The following is a 17,446-nucleotide window of genomic DNA, read 5'->3' on the forward strand; positions in this document are numbered from 1 at the left end:
TACCTGAAAATGTAGAGGGATAAAGCTCTTTTGCTAAAGGTTTGAATGCAAAGACTTCTGCACTAACTCCTGTGCACTTTTTTTACTATTTACGAGTTAATAGCTCGTAAAACAATGTGGCTAACCAAATTTTGCCGTGTATCTGCTAAAGCCTGCAATTCAATTAAATCCACGCCTCCTTTGTTCACATGGATAAATTAAATCCACACCTCCCTTGTTCATAAGGGAGAGGCCGAAGGGAGACCTTATTGCTCTCTACAACTACCTGAAAGGAAGTTGTAGCGAGGCGAGGCTTAGTCTGTTCTCCCTAGTAACCAGCGCTAGAACAAGAGGAAAGGGCCTTAAGCTGCACCAGGGGAGGTTCAGGCTGGATATCAGGAAGAGTTTCTTTACTCAAAGGGTTGTCAGGCATTGGAACAGCCTGCCCAGGGGGGTGGTGGAGTCGCCACTCCTGGAGGTGTTTAAGAGACGGGTAGATGTTGTACTGAGGGATGTGGTTTAGTGGTGTTGGTAAAGCTAGGACAAAGGTTGGACTCGATGATCTTGAAGGTCTCTTCCAACCAAAACTGTTCTATGATTCTATTGATGCAAGGTGGAGTTTGCTTTACACCTTGAATTAAATAAAACCCGTTTCCCAGAGTTTTGCTGTCCTTTTCCTAGCCCTCGCTCCCGAGGTGTTTTGCGAGTGGGCCTGGTCCGGCGCATTAGGCCTTTCGAAGGAGCTGATGGAGGCCGTTTTCCAGCGTTACTGTTTTTTAACGACACCAAACATGATTCGGACCACGGATCTGGAGCGGCACGCGGCAGCACTTCCCACCTTTCTCCGCAGCGTTCCCGTCCCCGAAAACGCTGGGCTTGTGAGCGGGAGGGTCACGGTCACGGCCCGGCCGGGCCCGCAGCTCCCCGCAGGAAACGCCCCCCGCCGCGGGGACCGAGAGGGGCGCCCGCCACCGCCCCGGGCCCTGAGGGGCGCGGACGCCGCGGCGGGGCGGGGCGGGGCGGCCCGCGCTCCCCTCCCTCCGCCCCGCGCGGGCGGTGGCGCTCCGCCTCCCTCACGTGACGCAGCTTTGTCCTGCGCGAGCCACCGTCGCGGCAAGATGGCGGCGGTGGAGTCCAGTGACAGCGAGGAGGAGGATCTGGCGAGCTATGGGACCGCGCTGCAGCCCCTGCAGGAGGGTAAGGGACCCCCAGGGAGCTCGCCTCCTCCTCCGCGACACCTCCCTCTGTGCGTTGCAGCGGGCGCTGGGGAGCAGCGCGGGCCGGGAGGCAGCCCGGCGTCAGGCCCTGGAGCCGGAGCGTCCCGCAGGGCCCGCCCGCTCCGGTCCGGGGCTGCTGTCCGCCTCCTTACGGTCTTCACTCCGGGAAAGCCGTGGGGTGTGGGCCCAGCGGAGACCTGCCTCCCCCTTCCCCTGCTGCCGTGGGGCGTGGGGCTGCCTGGGCAGCCGTGCTGGCCTGCGAGAGAGGTGCGGGCGAGGGGCCGCGGGGTAGGACAGCCTGGGAAGGGAAGGCAAGGCAGGCTTCCCGCGACGGGAGGGTGAAAAGGTCTTCTCGGCACTGCCCCGGCTTTCCTGCATGCGGGTGTGGGCCGGGGGTACCGCAGGGTTTCTGTCGGCACTGCTCTGGCTGGAGCTGGGGGCCTGTCCTTCTGTTGTTTCCCCAAGCCTCACCAAAAAAAAAAAAAAAAAAAAAAAAAAAAGTAGAGTTCAAATATAACAGCTCAAGCCTATGCAATTATACTAACGTGAACATCCTACACTTGTGTTCCTGAGAGAGACTCGGCGTTGTCCAAGGCCTTGTGCACAGCAGCAACTCCTGAGTCTGTGGCACTTAGTTTGTATAAATATTGTTTAAAAGGTGCAAATGCTTATGTCAAAGTCGATAGCTTTTGTGTTTCGTTTCAGTTTTGGACACTTCTGATGTGGTGTGTTTCTCAAGACAGTTAAGTGATGAAGTCCTGTCAGGACTCTTTGAACAACTAGAAGTGTCCTTTCACAGAGAAAAAAATGGTTTTGGAACTCGTTAGAGTTTTGGTTTTCTACTTGAACTTATCATGCTTTTACTTTAGCAGTGTACATCAACAATGTATACAAATGTTTAAAGTAGAATGGGAATAAATGTAAACTGGGTGGTGCTTTCCACTTCAGGGTGGCTACTACTTGACCCAGTTCTTAATTGCAAGGACGAAATGGTGTCTGGAGCAAGTGGAGAGGACATTCTTTATGCAGTGCTGTGACTTAGTTTCTGTTTTATTTGATTGTAGGTGAACGAATTAAAAAGCCAGTTCCTCTTCAAGAACAGACTGTTAAAGATGCAAAGGGACGATATCAGCGTTTCCATGGAGCGTTCACTGGTGGTTTCTCAGCTGGTTACTTTAACACTGTTGGAACAAAGGAAGGTTAGATGTTTTTTGTTTGTTTTCTGGGAAGGATTAATTGATTACCATAATTTAATGATAGTTAATTTGTTTTCACTAACATTAAGTATTTTTTTTTCTGCTGTTCGTTATGCTGTAAATAGTTGAAACAGTGTTGTTGAAGTTATTTTTCCTTGAGTTTTTGGACTGCAGTTTTATAGATGTATCCGAAAGGTTGAAGTGTTTGAATTGCTTTCAGATATTATGTTGTGATTTACGGTACCTTGCTTCCATATTTATTGTCTTTAAAGGATGGACTCCTTCAGCTTTTGTATCGTCACGGCAGAAGAGAGCAGACAGAACCGTTCTTGGACCAGAAGACTTCATGGATGAAGAGGTAAATTTAGAAAAGAATACAAATCTTTTGGAAGTAGTTGCCATGACAGCAGGTCATGCATTTTTCAGGCAATGGAATCTTATAAAGAACTTAAATAGCAAAAATGGAAGTAACTTTAAAATTACTTCTTGTATACAGTGTTATACTGCTAGGTTCTGTAGCATGTTTTGTAGATTCACTTAGTAAGATCCTGTAATCTCAATATTTAAAAGAAAACCAAACAGAACTTAACCCTTTTCTTTCTCTATCAGAAAATACAAATAACTTTAAGCTGTTTAAAATATGACCATGCAAGTTACTGAAAAAGCAACTGTATAAATGGCTTGAAAAATTTAGCCAATATGCCGGTCATATCCCATTTTCTTTCCTTTACCATTTCAGTAAGGAAGAATTTGAGGGAAACGGTTTTAATCTGTTTTTTTCCATTTTGTCTGTATTTTCCAGGACCTTAGTGAATTTGGGATAGCACCAAAAGATATTACAACCACAGATGATTTTGCATCCAAAGCTAAAGACAAAATAAAAGAGAAAGCTAGACAGATTGCCGGAGTCGTTGCTGCCATTCCAGGAACCACTGCATTTGATGATTTAATAGGACCATCAAAGTATGTAAACGTAAATAAAATTTAACCTAACAGTTCCTGTCAGTTAGAAGTGTTGTATTGGTTAGAAAAGTTTGGCCACAGTAATCCATGAAAGAGAGTGGAAGATCTGCAGTGTTACACTTCCTAAGTGGCCTCCACATGGGTTTTTGCTTTGTATGTGCAGACTTGTACCAGGTAAACATTTACAAACTGGGATGTAGTATATGTGCAAATATTGATGCCTTCACATTTGATTTTGAAGTGGGGTATAAAACCGTAATTTTTAATGATATGTACCTATGTTATTTCTCAATACATATTAAAGATGTGAAGATGTAGGGTTTTTTTCTTTTTGTTCTCTTTTTAGAATAACAGTTGGAGTTGAACTGTTACGAAAAATGGGCTGGAAAGAAGGACAAGGAATTGGACCGCGAGTCAAAAGAAAGCCACGCAGACAGAAACCTGGTAAGTTCAGTGAAGTTCCTGAACTCATTAATAGAGAGTTAGCAATCATAGACTGCTCAGAAGGCTCATTTTAAAACCTCCTTTTATTTGGTCTTTTCTTTAATCTTAGAGAAAATTAATAAAGAATTGTAATATTCTTATTAAAATAAAGATATTAATAAAAATGTCTTGCTATTGCATCTCTTACAGACCCTGCAGTGAAAGTATATGGTTGTGCATTACCACCTGGACTGTCTGAGGGTTCTGAGGTATTGAACAGACAAAAGTTGTTTGTTGACTCATGTAAGAATGTGTGCCAACACATTTAAAAAAAACCCCGAAACCTCTTTGATGGCTCTAAACAGTATTTTAACATGCAGTTCCAAGTTTTGTTAAAATTATTCATAAGTAATTATTATGCTTATTGAGAAGAAATGTTTTAAGGTAACTAAATTTATCCTTTTTCCTACCTAAGCAGGTGTAGTTCATGTATATTTTCATATGTAAGTTAGGAAATGCGAACTTGCCTGGTCTCATGTTAACTAAATGTTGTAGAAGCTCAACATACAAAACTTGTAGTCATATTTGCTGCTATATACTTCTGTTTTGTACAAGGATGAAGAAGATGAATACCAGCCAGAGAATGTGACGTTTGCACCAAAAGATGTAATGCCTGTAGATTTGACTCCAAAAGAGAATGTCCACGGACTTGGCTATAAGGGTTTGGACCCCTCACAAGCTTTGTTTGGTGTATCCGGAAAAGAACACCTGAATCTTTTCGCAGGTGGTTCTGAAGACACAAGAAATTTACTTGGTGATCTGAGACACAGTAAAGGAAGAAAACTAGGTATTACTGGTCAGGTAAGGACATTTTTTAGTGAATTTTATTATTAGTGCAGTAAAATCTAAACAAATTTTGTTTTTTCTTCTGTAGAAGGCACCTAATCGTTGTAGTGTTATTGTAAGAAGTCTTAAGTGTAGTTTGAGAACAGGATTTTTGGGGTTTTTACTTAACGCGAAGATGTTGGCAAATCCTTAGAACCCTTAAATGCCTTCAATTACTGATGTTGTAAAAGAGAACTATAAAATAGCTCACTCTGAATAGTTGGGTGGAGAAAATTCTTGTGTTACTTTGAGTAGAGAAAATTAATATTCAATAAGGTTTATTTTACATTTTTTTGTTAATTTTACTTTCAGTAACTTTGAATCTGTCAGCTAGAGAGGTTTTGCTTCCCTCCATGGTATTTGTAGTTCTTACATAGAAGCGCTGCCAGTGTATATTTCTGGGAATTATACTTGTTTAATTTTCATGCCAACTTACTTTTTTTTTTTCCTTTTGAGAACTTGACCCGCCCTTAGACTGCAAATGTTACTCTGTGGAATTAGGCTGCTGTCCTCCTCCTGTACAGACCCAGCTTGCTGTCTCTCCCTGCCGGGGGGGGTGGAATATGTTTGCTTTTGTGTTTGGTGAGGGTGGTTTTTAGGGTGGGAGGGTGGTTGTGTGTTTGGGTTGGTTTTTTTTAGGTTGTGGGGGATGGGTTGGTTGGTTGGTTTTTATTTTTACTAATTGGTAGCACTTTTTTTTTTCTTGTGAAGCTGTAAATTTTTCTCAGTATCTATATGTATACTGGACATATTATAGTTGGATAGATGTGCATGTAGATGTGTTCTAACATGTGACTTAAAAGTATTATTTTTACACATTTGAATTCACATTATTTTTATTTAAAATGTATTTTAGGCCTTTGGTGTAGGCGCTTTAGAGGAGGAAGATGATGATATTTATGCCACCGAAACCCTGTCAAAATACGACACAGTTCTAAAAGATGAGGAACCTGGAGATGGCTTATATGGCTGGACAGCACCTAAGCAGTATAAATCCAAGAAAAGTAAGAACTGTAGTTCTATCTAAAGAGCCAGTGTAATTTGTATTTAGGAAAAAAAGTTACATTTTTTTACTCTGTTTTCCAAATACTTTAATTTTTAGTGGACTGGTATCTTCTAGCCCTGTTATCTGAAACTTCTTCTAGTCTTCCTTCTGTATTGAAGTGTCCAAATCTGGAAATAATTTCCAAAGTCCTCCACTAGTCCTAATGTAGATTAAACACTTGAAATATATTTTTAAAAAGGGCAATGTGTGCTGTTTTGTGAGATCCAGCATTCAATCCACTGAAGGAAACAAATGATTGTAAGTCACGGCTACAAAATATGACCCAATACTTGAGAAGATAATTTTTTTTTTTAGATACACTTATGTGTTTTCAAATAACACCTGTAAATTTTATCTTATTACACTTTATTTTTAGTGCAGCTTTTAAGTGCATGAAATACCATCGTGATTTCTAGAGTACCAGTTGATGTTCGTTGTATACAATTGCACTCGTGATGTTACCTATGCACAGTAGTGACACTGTTGCCTCACTATTAGCCATGCTCATCTTTCAGCAATCTCTCTGGTAGTAGTTTTTTGGCTGTATAATGCTAATCCAGATTCAGAACACTGAATTTTAAATGAAAGGCAGTGAAGGCAAAGAACAACAATTATGCTTCGTAAAATACATTGAACAATGGAAGATATTCAGGAAAAATGCTTTTTACCAACCATATTTTAAATATTGACCAACACCATGGTTATTTTGTAGGGTCTGAAAGAGAAATGAAATATATAGGCAAAGTCTTGGATGGTTTTTCCTTGGCATCAAAACCATCAACTCCAAGCAAGGTAAGTAGGTACTAATATTTTTGTATTAAGACCAACATCAGCAAATTGACACATTGAGCTGTATGGACTTCAGTGTTGCTCAGTGTTTTTTATGTTCTTAGAAATCAAAGTTCTGGTCAGCAATGAAGATTGCTGAATGAGCAAAATCATAGCATTGGAGGCTATTCAATACAAACCTAAAATTTGTCAGACTCCTGGATGAATTTAAACTTTGCCTATGCACTGGCTTTGAACAAGTGCCTTCCACAGCATCCACTGTTACTTGGTATAAAGTTGGAGGAAAGGTTTGATTTAACTTTGAAAGGAAAAAATGTACATCTTTTGTTTCTAGATATTTTAGATGTAACATTCAGTTTTCTGTAAAAAATCAGGCCCCATGCTTCATCCATTTGACTAAGTTGGTGACATGTTAATTTGTTAGCCCTGTTCTCAGGTATGCATAATTTATGGCATAAATTAGAATGACCACAGAATTATGTGACATGGTCCTCTTTGTGGTGAAGAAAAAGGAGGAACATTTGTGTGGTATGTAAAATTGCATTGCATAGGAGGCACAGGGATAACCTTTGAAGTACCAGCTTGAATGAAGAATGTGGGGGGGAAAAAAGAACTTCAAAAGACATTAAAATACAGTAAGCACAGAAGTACTTAATAGTCCTAATTGATTAAATGATGCAATTTCCATTTTAAAAAGATGTAATTCTTAAGCAATACCAAGAGCATTTTCTTGAATAAAAGTGATGCATATTAAGACTCTTGTTAATTTTGCCGCAGCTTGATGTGCATGTTCTTCTATTTTTCGTAATTGTTACATGTTAACAATATAACATTTTGTCCCCGAAGTTTGTATTATGATATGACTTACTGACTGGGTCCAAAAGAATCAGTAGCTTGTAATACCTGTTTCTACTGCTAAGATGTAAATTGAGGAATTTTTAGATTGAGGTGTCTTTTTCTGAAACACGTTTCTAAGTGTTAAATACAAAGTTGTGTCTTAGTAGATTTTTGTTTTGTCATCCCCCCTGCCAAGATTTATCCACCACCTGACCTGCCGCGAAATTACAGACCAGTCCATTACTTTCGACCTGTGATAGCAGCTGGGAATGAAAACTGCCATTTACGGAAAGCATTAGAGGAATCGACTGGAAAACTTGAGAGCAATACGCCACCACAGAGCAGGCATACTTTGAATGCGTCTCAGAGGAGGGAACGACTAGGAGAGACTGGTCTAAAAGGTATTGATGTATGTGATCACACCTTTGCTTGTGTTTCAAGTCTCCTGTTTGTTTATACAACAGTAAAAGTTTGGTCTAGCCTTGAACACTATTTTAGAATATAAAAATATTATATCTAGTTGGATTAGCTAGAATACCTTGATTCAACAGATGAATCTGCCAGCTGTTTTAATTTATGTAAATCTTTTAAAGATGGAAAGTGTGAGATTGTGGTTTGTTGTGTTGATTTGGTTTTCTGTCTGGTTTTGTGGCCTTACTATGAGTTTGAAACATAGTAGGCTCTGAGGGTTGTTTTTTCCTGTAAAATGAGATTTCAATGAAGTACACGCAAAGTCACTGAAAAGGTAATTTGTAAATGGAGTTCACATTTGTATCTGCAATAGTAAAGTTTACAAGATAATACGTAAATATGTGGTAAATAGCATAGAGATGCAATAGTTGCCGATTTTTTATCTGTTATCTTTGCTGTTATACTGCTTATTGATGCTTAAGAGCATTTTCTCTGAATATATATGCATAGTGGTAGGCTCTTCACTTCCACTAAAATGGCAGAAATAGTTGTAGTAATTTTTCATTTCTGTTTATCTCTTACTGCTTTTGTTTTAGGTCCAGCTCCTTCTGTTTTGGAGTATTTGTCTGAGAAAGATAGAGAAAGACTCAAAGAAGTGAAACAAGCATCTGAACAACAAATGAAAGCAAAAATGTTGCCTCAGCAGCCACGAAATAGCAGATTCCAGCCAGCCTCCCCAGATGATGCTTCTCACAAATGGCAAATGTTGTTGGGGGGCCAGTTAGCAAATGCTGGTTCTAGTGACTTCAAACCATTTGCAAGATATCCAGAAAAACAAAGAAGATATGAAAGTTTTGTGAAAAGTCTTAAACAAGGAGAAAAAGGTAACTGAAGAGATTACCCCTGATATTTTAAATTTTTTTCTGGAAAAATATTTTTTTTTCTTTCCCCCCCTTTTTTTTTTTTGTCCTGTTGCATTTTATGTTCACTATGGGTTCTCTTCCTGAATTCCACAGCATTTCTTCCTCTACTTCTTTTTAGGGCCAATATTAAAATAAATGTTTACTGATATTTAATTGTGTTGACTTCAGGAAAACAGCTCAGTAATTTAAATATCAGCAATTGATTTTAGGCATTACATTTCATACTTTCATGCTGTAGCAGAAGTGAAGTTCTCCAGGATATTCTACTTAATTGCCTGTATTTCTGGGTTTCCCTTCTTTCATTTGCCAAAGTAGACTCCAGCTTTGGCCAGTACCATAAACTATGCATGGAACAAGCATTTTCATTTGGTTTGTTTCTCTTTGAGGAGTAAACCCAACAGATCCTATAGAGGGAGAAAGATTACTGTGTCGCAGTAGAACGGCAGTTGTTTGCGTTTTCCCACATAAGACGGGAAAAATCAAAAGAAAACCCATACCCTGCACTCTCAGAGGAGATGAGGACTCCAAAGTGAACAAAGTAGTTCACGCTTGTCAAAGCTCATATCAGTGTCCTTTGGATGCTCAAACTGCCACTGTTACTTATGTTCTTCTCAGGAAAAAATTGTGGCTGTAAAATCAGAGCATACACGCAGAGCTCCTACTGAAACCCAAAAAAACTCAACCCCCTTCATCTGCTCTTTTCGTGCTCTTTCAGTTTCCTTCCGTTTGTTTAGGTTTTTGCTATTAAGTGATACTGTGATGTATCTTATGTTAAACCAGGTACTTAGGATGCCTTGTGGTGAGTTCCCCAGTGATTTTTCTGTAAGGCTTAAAAAGCTGAAATCTGATCTAGTGAGATCAGCAGCAGCAGGTGAATCTAGATTGTCTTAAATAAAAAAAAAAAAAAAAGGATTGGCTCATTTTTGAATTTTTAAGGTCCAAAGGCACTATTGGGAAAGAAGAAGAAGGGCACCAGCAGAGTTTTGCAGAGGAAAGGGTATAGCGTCAGGTAGAGAACTTGGTTTTGTTATTTTTAGGATTTTTTAAAATAATCCTTTTCACGGTATAAAAAAAATATTTCCTGGTCAGTAGCCTCTTACTGCATCGGGACAGGCTGCTTGAGCTCTGAACCCATAGTTCCTCTGTTCAGGACTAGGTTTTTCGCTATGTAAAATTAAGTATCCTCTTATGACTGTAAGTGCCTCCTTAGTCCTAATGATGAAAATGCAGAAATGTTTACATAACTTGAATGATTAAGAGTCTGTTTATAAGTCTTTATATGTCTTTGCTTGGCTGGAATTATTTCCTGTTACTTCTGGGAGCAAATGTGAACCCATTGCTTTAAACAGGGTCTGTATTTTTTACGAAAGCCTGTGTCCAAATTCTGTATTTATCAGTGGGTGCTTTATATACCAGAAAACCCCTTGAAGGTACAAAGCCTGGCCAGGCTTACTCACTGGTTACCTCTTTTGTTCTGTGTTTTAGTTATTTGATAAAACTTTCGATTATACTCTTTATTTTAAACGCTTATTGAATACATTAAGTATTTTGAACATTCCTTAGAGGTCAGTGAGTAAGGAGTCAGCATTACAGGTGAAATTATTTAAAATACCTGTCTTGCATTTGGCAAATGCTGTCATTCTCGCTATTTTGAAAAACCACCTCTGCTTGTCAAGGAATAACACAGTTGAGGTTATTTCTATCCTTAAACTAAATATTCACTAAATACTTGCAAGGATGTTTGTTTATCATCTTATTTTTCGTTTGTAGAGTGTCAGACCTAAGTAAGCTGTAATCTCTGCTAAGCATTTCTTTTTCTATAGTAGATGCGTTGGAGCATTATTTAGATCCGAGTATGACAGAATGGGAGCGAGGAAGAGAACAAGAAGAGTTCTTCCGTGCAGCAATGTTCTACAGATCCTCAAATTCAACACTGTCATCCAGGTTTACCCGGGCCAAATATGAAGATGATGTTGACAAAGTCGAGGTTCCTCGGGACCAAGAGGTATACGCTGTTCACAGTCTTTTAGTACATTGGAGCTGCAGTTGCTGCCTTAACCCTGACATTCAAAATTCTTTTTCTTTAAAACTCTTTTGTAGATATAATGTCAATGTTTTGTTGCCCTTCTGTTTAGCAGACTTCTGAAAACACTCACTGCATACAAAGCAGTGATTTGTTAAACTACACTTAAATATATATATTTCTGTCCAGTTCTTAAGTCTTACAATAGTAATAGTGAATTCAGTAAGTTGTTACTTATTTAGCAGCTATAAATGTTTGACTTTTTCAGAATGATATTGATGATAAGGAAACTGCTGTGAAGATGAAGATGTTTGGCAAACTCACAAGAGACAAGTTTGAATGGCATCCTGAAAAGCTGTTGTGTAAAAGATTTAATGTTCCTGATCCATATCCTGAGTAAGATGATTGATACTGGTATCTTTAATACTTTTTGAAAATTCTGAGGTTTTTATTTGCTTGCAGAAAATCTGGCTTGATGTTTTGTTGTTTGGGGTTTTTTTTGTGCCATGATACATGTAATATAGAACTGCCTAATATTTTTATTTGCCTCATTAAACATGGAGACCTCTGACAAAATAGTTTGCGTTTTAAGGACTACTGTAGGTGTTTCAGCTTTTAGTATATAATTTGAGGCCTTTTCCTTATGAAAACAATAATCAACAAACATTTTTATTTCCCTCTAGTTCTTCCATTGTTGGGTTACCAAAAGTGAAACGAGACAAATATTCTGTGTTTAATTTCTTAACTCTGCCTGAGCCCACCACATCTGTAACTCAAGCAACAAATGAAAAAATCCAGCAAAGCAACAGTCTCAACAGTAAGTTTGTTGTTACTTTATTCATTTAGTTATAAATGAGATAATAATATAGAAAAAGCGTATCTCTGTCATAGAGAACTTATCCACCTGACTTTATTTTTTTTTAATTAAAAAACCTCAAAGAAATCGAAAATAAATGCAGTGACATAAAAACTGAAGTCAGTGATGATATGCTAATTTATTCTACCTAGAAGACCTTTATAGGTCAGATATTCATTAGAAAGACTTATAAAATGTCAAACTATGTTGAAGAAACAGAGTAATTTAAAATCAAGTAGTCCCTAAAATGCAGGCAACTGATTTGAATGTTTGGGATGTTTTTAGAACCAAAGAAACCTTCAAGATGGGATGTGTCAGATAAAGAGAAGGAAAAGAAAGATTCTATTAGTGAATTCATTAGCCTTGCTAGATCAAAAGCTGATACTCAGCAGGAGCCACCAGTGCCAGCAACAGAAGAATGTGGAACTGGGCCTAGTGAAACTCTTCCAACTGAGGTGAGTTTACAACAATGTTTGAACTGAAAGGGGAACAGCTGTAAGCCTTCACAACCCTGAAACAAGGTTGGGTAATATATAAATTGATTTAATAGAGATCAGTTTACAGAAGAGCCAACTCAGGATAAGCAAAAACATGAGATTGTACTTCAAAGAATTTTGAGGTTATAACTCTGAGATGTAAAACATTTACCGCATACAAGGACATCAAGTATGACTATACTTGAAGTAGCAGCTTAAGAGAAGAAAAAATGTAGCTCAGCAGTCTGGGAGTTAAATTGAGTCCTTTACACCCACTTTGCTCACAGGTATAGAATACATTTATTTCTGCTTTGAATGGAGGAGGGTGAATACTTTGGGGAGAAAGGTAATGTTTTCCTTTTGCTTAAATTTAGTAGTGTATAACTGAAGTTTGAATTAATGAATTAAAATTTATAATATCTGGGGATCTGTTTTCAACTGTCTGTGTAGAACAAATTGCACTACCCTTTACAGGGTGTTGGCTTATAGTTTAGCAGCATTTCGGAGTTTTACTATTTTGGACCACAATCGTAAGGTTGTGTATTTCACAGCTATTGTGATATTTGAGTGTTTTGTAAATACATCTCTGCATGTTTGAAGTTATTAGTTGTCAGAGAGAGGTTGTTAGTTTCTTTAATGTTTAAATACAGTTTGTTATGATGCTGTTTTGCAGGTAGCTAATGAAGATAAGGATCAGGAAGAAGAAAGCAGACCATCCATGGACCTATTTAAAGCCATCTTTGTGAGTTCCTCAGATGAAAAATCATCTTCCTCTGAAGAAGAGAGTGAAGAAGAACAGCAACCAGCTACTTCAGTAATAGATTCAGAAACCACCAAGCAAGTTGATTTACCAGACAGTTCTTCGTCTAATGTACAAGGTAGTACTTAATGGATGTTCGTTTTTATAAACACTTTGTAAAAGCGTCATTTATGAATCAAATACTCCAGGAATGCTAGGACAGTGCTATGCTGTTGTGCAGATCATCTGGCATTGGTAGAGCTGGGCGTGTAGAAAATGTGAATAATACAGCACTGAATAAGGCCTTGCATGTTATAGTGTTATTGACGTTGCCATGTGTCTTGTGACGGTTTTGCAAGCAAACTGCCCTATGGAATATGCTTGTTAAAAAGTGAGGGGGAACAAAATGTGCAATTTAGAGCCTATGTCACTGAGAAATACAGGGAAACTTTTATTCCTCTGATAAATTGTAAGATTGATAAATTATCGGTTATGTGGTGGATATCTGCCAAATTCAGAAATAATAAATAACTTGCATTTATTTGATAAATTCACTTGCTAAATACTGACTTTCCAGTAAAATACAATGTTGAAATAATTTTACTAAGACACCAAAAAGTTGCATTTTGTTTGTATTCTAGTTATAAAAGTTGCCAGAATACTCCCACAAGAGAGGGAGAAGACCAATCTTTTACTCTACTTCTTAGTAAAATCTAATAAGCAAGCTGTAAAAAGTTCCCATGTTTTCAGGGTATCATTAAATTAACAAAGTGTACAGTAAACTTAGCTTACATCGAAATACTTTGTCCACTTACTGTCACAGCTTTAACATCTAAGTTTTAGTGGTTATTAACTTTATACCTCTTGTGGAGTCTTTTATTCATTCTAAGTAATGGAGAAGCAGTACTGTGTTACTAAATGAAAGCAAACACATGCAGTGTTATTAATTTAATTAGTAATTGTATAGTGTAAAAGGTCAATTTTGATTAAAAAGAACAAAAATAAATCCCAGAACAAAACAGTGTGGTGACATGTTTCAGAATGTCAGCTATCCAGGTGGCCAAAGCAGTCCGCAGAGACATAGAATGCTGATCAGTTTGCTTTCTTAGAGGTTTTTAGAAAGCCTTCTTCAGCACTTGGAAAAAAGTGTTACCTTATTTTCTTGTCAAGTAAGTTGTTTGTTTTTTCACAGAGAATGTGGCTGCTACAACTGATCCTGCCATTTCTTTGTTGCCTACTTCAAAGCAGGAACTGGATGCAGCAGAGGAATTTGGACCAAAGTTGCCTCCAGCTTTTTCTTCTGGTAGGTTCTGTAGACTTCTAGTGTATAAATTCTGCACATGGAAGTTGTATGTAAGATACATGATATTTCTTTTTAAAAAAACATTTGTGAATAGGCGCTTTACCTCTTAAATGCCTGTGTTATGTCAAACTGGCATTGGCAAATGTTCTGTTACCGTGCTGTGATCCACTAGTAGGAACCTCTTTGCTTGTGTACCAGTTTTGTTGTGGCATAATAGAGGCAGTGGTAAAAAATTGTAGTGAAAACATAGGAACAGACTTGAAGTTTCTTTTAATAACAGATTGCAGTGGCATTTAATTACAGAAGGAAGGTTGCAGTTAGGAGTTTTAGACATTTCATTCTCATTGGAAAGCTTAGTTATTTGTTGTGTGGATTTTTTTTTTAATATCCTGTTAGATTAAAAGTCATATAGAATTTAATAATAAAATTACCTTTTTTGTTTCTGCATTTGCTTTGCACTTTAGGCTCTACTTGGCAACAAGAATCAGTGGTACCAGCAAGTTTTCCTGGGCCTAGTAGGAAAGAAAAACATAGGAAGAACAGAGATAAACACAAGACTAAGAGAGAACACAAACACAAAAAGGAAAAGGTATTTAATTTAAATAAACAGTTTATTGATTCTTTGATCTGCCAGTCAAAATTTTTTATTATTCAAGACAACAGACTTTCTCAGGTGTCCTGAAACCTGAGCTTCAGAACAGAAAATTATCCAGCTAGGGTGCTGCTTTTTCCATATATACCATGTTACTATAGGTACAATGTTGTGAGTAGTTTAGTATTATATGCTGAAGAAGTTAGGCATATTCTGGGAACTGCATATAATAGAAATAATAATGAAATTTCTATTTTAGGAAGAATTGAGTGCTTGGGATGAAACAGGTGATTCTGGTATATATAATTTTTAGCTCAGTCTGAGTAGCAGAAAAGAGTCACTCTTAAGTGTTCTAAGACTTGGAGTCTACACAGAAATCATCTGAACCCAAGTCTTTCACAATGAAATAAGGGATTGTTATTCTTCTTTTTACAGAAAAAGAAACATAAGAAACAGAAAACCAAAGGAAAACACAAGAATAAAAAATCAGAAAAAGACAGTAGCTCAGACACTGCAGATAGTAGTGACAGCCTTAGTGATGTAGATGCCACAGGCTTGTCACCCAAAGAACTTCTAAGAAGGTAAGTGGTTTACCTAAACAGTTGCAGATTTTGAATAAGGAAAACCTCAGTTGAGTTGTCATTGTAGTGAACATATTTGCAGCAAATATGGATCAGCCAGTCTCTTTATGCATATAAAATACTGCTCAGTTTTTTTAATAAAGTAAGGAAAGATTACAAATATTAGGCTTCTTAATCTAAAGGGTAATTAATTTTAGGATAGAAGCCTCTTAAGGTAAAGGACACTAAACACAACTCTGCTAGTTAATGGGGGTTATAGTTAAAGATGACTGATATTTTTGGAAGGTATTTTGAATGGGAATTAGATGTTGAACAAGTGCAGATGGTGATGGGTATTTCTGTTACTTTGTCTCCTCTTGGAAGCATTGGAAGCAACTTTGCCTCAATGTTTTGAGTCTGCTCCTGTTGGTAATTATCGAAAAGATCTGATTCAAATAGATCCCTTGTGTGGCATTGATGCTTAGGATAATTCTGTGCTTGAGCAAGGAGCAGTGAAGCAAGCAGAACAATGCTTGAGTCGTGTACATGCCTGCTAAATTTAGACTGTGCTGTTACATTTTTATAAACTAGAGACTGGAACGTAGTGCCAACAGAAATGGGGAAATTGAAAAAGAACAATTTGCAATGTCATTTTGCTCACACCCTTGAAGTAAAGTACAAACAGAACTAACTGTCTGCTGTTCATGGTGCATCCTATGTGGAACAGTCACTGCATTGGCTTCTGTCCAGTGTCTCTTACGAGCTGAAGGAGCAGTCTTAAGGTGTTTGTTGAAATACCCCCATCCTAACAGCAAAATGGTGGGGGTCTGGGTGTTTAGTGGAGTGGGCATGTACCAGTGGAAAGGCTGGCATTCGAAAGGGCTCTGCCTTCCATTCCTTTGGAACTGAGCTTCAGTTATGCGTTGGTCTTTTCTTGTTGAAAACCCAAACTGCTTCTCTTTTGATTTCTAAATAGCTACAATATGTTTTTATGCATTTTATACAAAATAGTTACACGTCTTTGTACAAGCAGTTATTTTGGAGGTCTTTGTATTTGCATGTCTCTACGTCACCAAGAAAATGTTATCTTGTATAACTCAGATCTCTCTAACAAAGGTTTAAGAAACTGCTCAAGGAATTATGTTCTTAATGTTGCATGGTACTGTTCAGTCTGACTTCCTTTTTTTCTTTCTCCCTTTTAGATTAAAACAACTTCAGTATTGAAGAGGTAGCTTGCTTTCTTCACTGCTATGTGACTTGAGCTCAAATTTTTGATCTCCTCTATGATGGTAGATCAATTATGTATACTTTGAAGCACTGTAGATACTGTATTCATATTGAATTTGTTTGAAAGTAAATGTGCATATGTTTATTTTGTGATGCTTCAGATGTTCAAAATGTATGGATTGTGGAATGTTGAAAAGACCCCTTTCTGGGCAGCATACATAATCTGAAATACTGCAGGATCTGTTTTAATTAACATGAAACAAGGTATTTTAATAAACTTGAGTATTGCAAATCATTTTTGTATGGTAAATCATTGTCTAGGACCTCTAAAATGCTGGAGAGTAAGTTTCAGTCTGAATTAAGTTGGGAAGTTAAGAAGTAATGTAAAAATTGTATTGGGTGCAGGTATTTTTAATGAGTCTAATGCAGAATTTCACTGCAGTGTCTGGCTGTACTCGGAGTTATTTTCACATATCCAAATTCTATATAGCATTTACCATAGCAGATCTAAACCAACAAACTGTCATTTTGAGAGAAATTAAGGCTAATATACTGTAATTACAATGTGCCATATTTTATGTAGTTACAATGAAAACTGTTTATACCACTTTTGTTTCACATTTAAAAAGCAATTATCATCTTGTAGAATTATTTTAATATAAACTATGAAATACTACTGAACTGCTTTTGGAATGATGGGGCTGTTAAAATAGACCCCCAGAACTTCTCTTCCCGGGTGCACCGTGAAACCAGAAGAACAGCACCAACAGAAGGCTCAACCGAAGCTCACGGCTGCAGCTGGCAGCGCTCTGCGGCCTGCTCTGACCTACCGGTCAGTCTCCACAGCGCTGTGACAGCTCTTGACGAGGGCAAAGTGCCGTCACGCCGCGTGCTGACACTCAAGCCGTGCGGTTCTTCAGTGCACGGGCCGCAAGAGAACCTGTGCGCTGGCAGGGGAGGAAGGGACAGGCCTTGGGGCTGCCGCCGGGGCAGGACGAACGG

General features: G+C 38.2%; 1 protein-coding gene across 3 annotated transcripts; it reads left to right on the forward strand.

The window, feature by feature from the left end:
- The first annotated feature begins 1,092 nt into the window (after nt 1-1,092).
- Nucleotides 1,093-16,739, forward strand: GPATCH1 (G-patch domain containing 1). Of its 3 annotated transcripts, none has more exons than XM_086469115.1 (20): nt 1,093-1,176; nt 2,261-2,395; nt 2,665-2,750; nt 3,195-3,355; nt 3,702-3,799; nt 3,989-4,047; nt 4,394-4,639; nt 5,520-5,667; nt 6,421-6,500; nt 7,531-7,735; nt 8,342-8,629; nt 10,492-10,673; nt 10,960-11,087; nt 11,375-11,508; nt 11,833-12,006; nt 12,701-12,901; nt 13,955-14,065; nt 14,530-14,654; nt 15,093-15,238; nt 16,420-16,739. In XM_086469115.1, exons 1-20 carry the CDS (start codon nt 1,098-1,100, stop codon nt 16,439-16,441), a joined length of 2,808 nt encoding a protein of 935 aa, XP_086325241.1. In that variant the 5' UTR covers nt 1,093-1,097; the 3' UTR covers nt 16,442-16,739. The 3 variants fall into 3 exon arrangements, with proteins under 3 accessions (XP_086325241.1, XP_086325239.1, XP_086325240.1); XM_086469113.1 differs by having other exon boundaries at nt 11,833-12,002; nt 12,697-12,901; XM_086469114.1 differs by having other exon boundaries at nt 10,495-10,673; nt 11,833-12,002; nt 12,697-12,901.
- The last annotated feature ends 707 nt before the right edge of the window (nt 16,740-17,446 follow it).

This window comes from Leptosomus discolor, chromosome 8 (assembly GCF_034619465.1).
Source record: "Leptosomus discolor isolate bLepDis1 chromosome 8, bLepDis1.hap2, whole genome shotgun sequence".
NCBI lineage: Eukaryota > Metazoa > Chordata > Aves > Leptosomiformes > Leptosomidae > Leptosomus > Leptosomus discolor.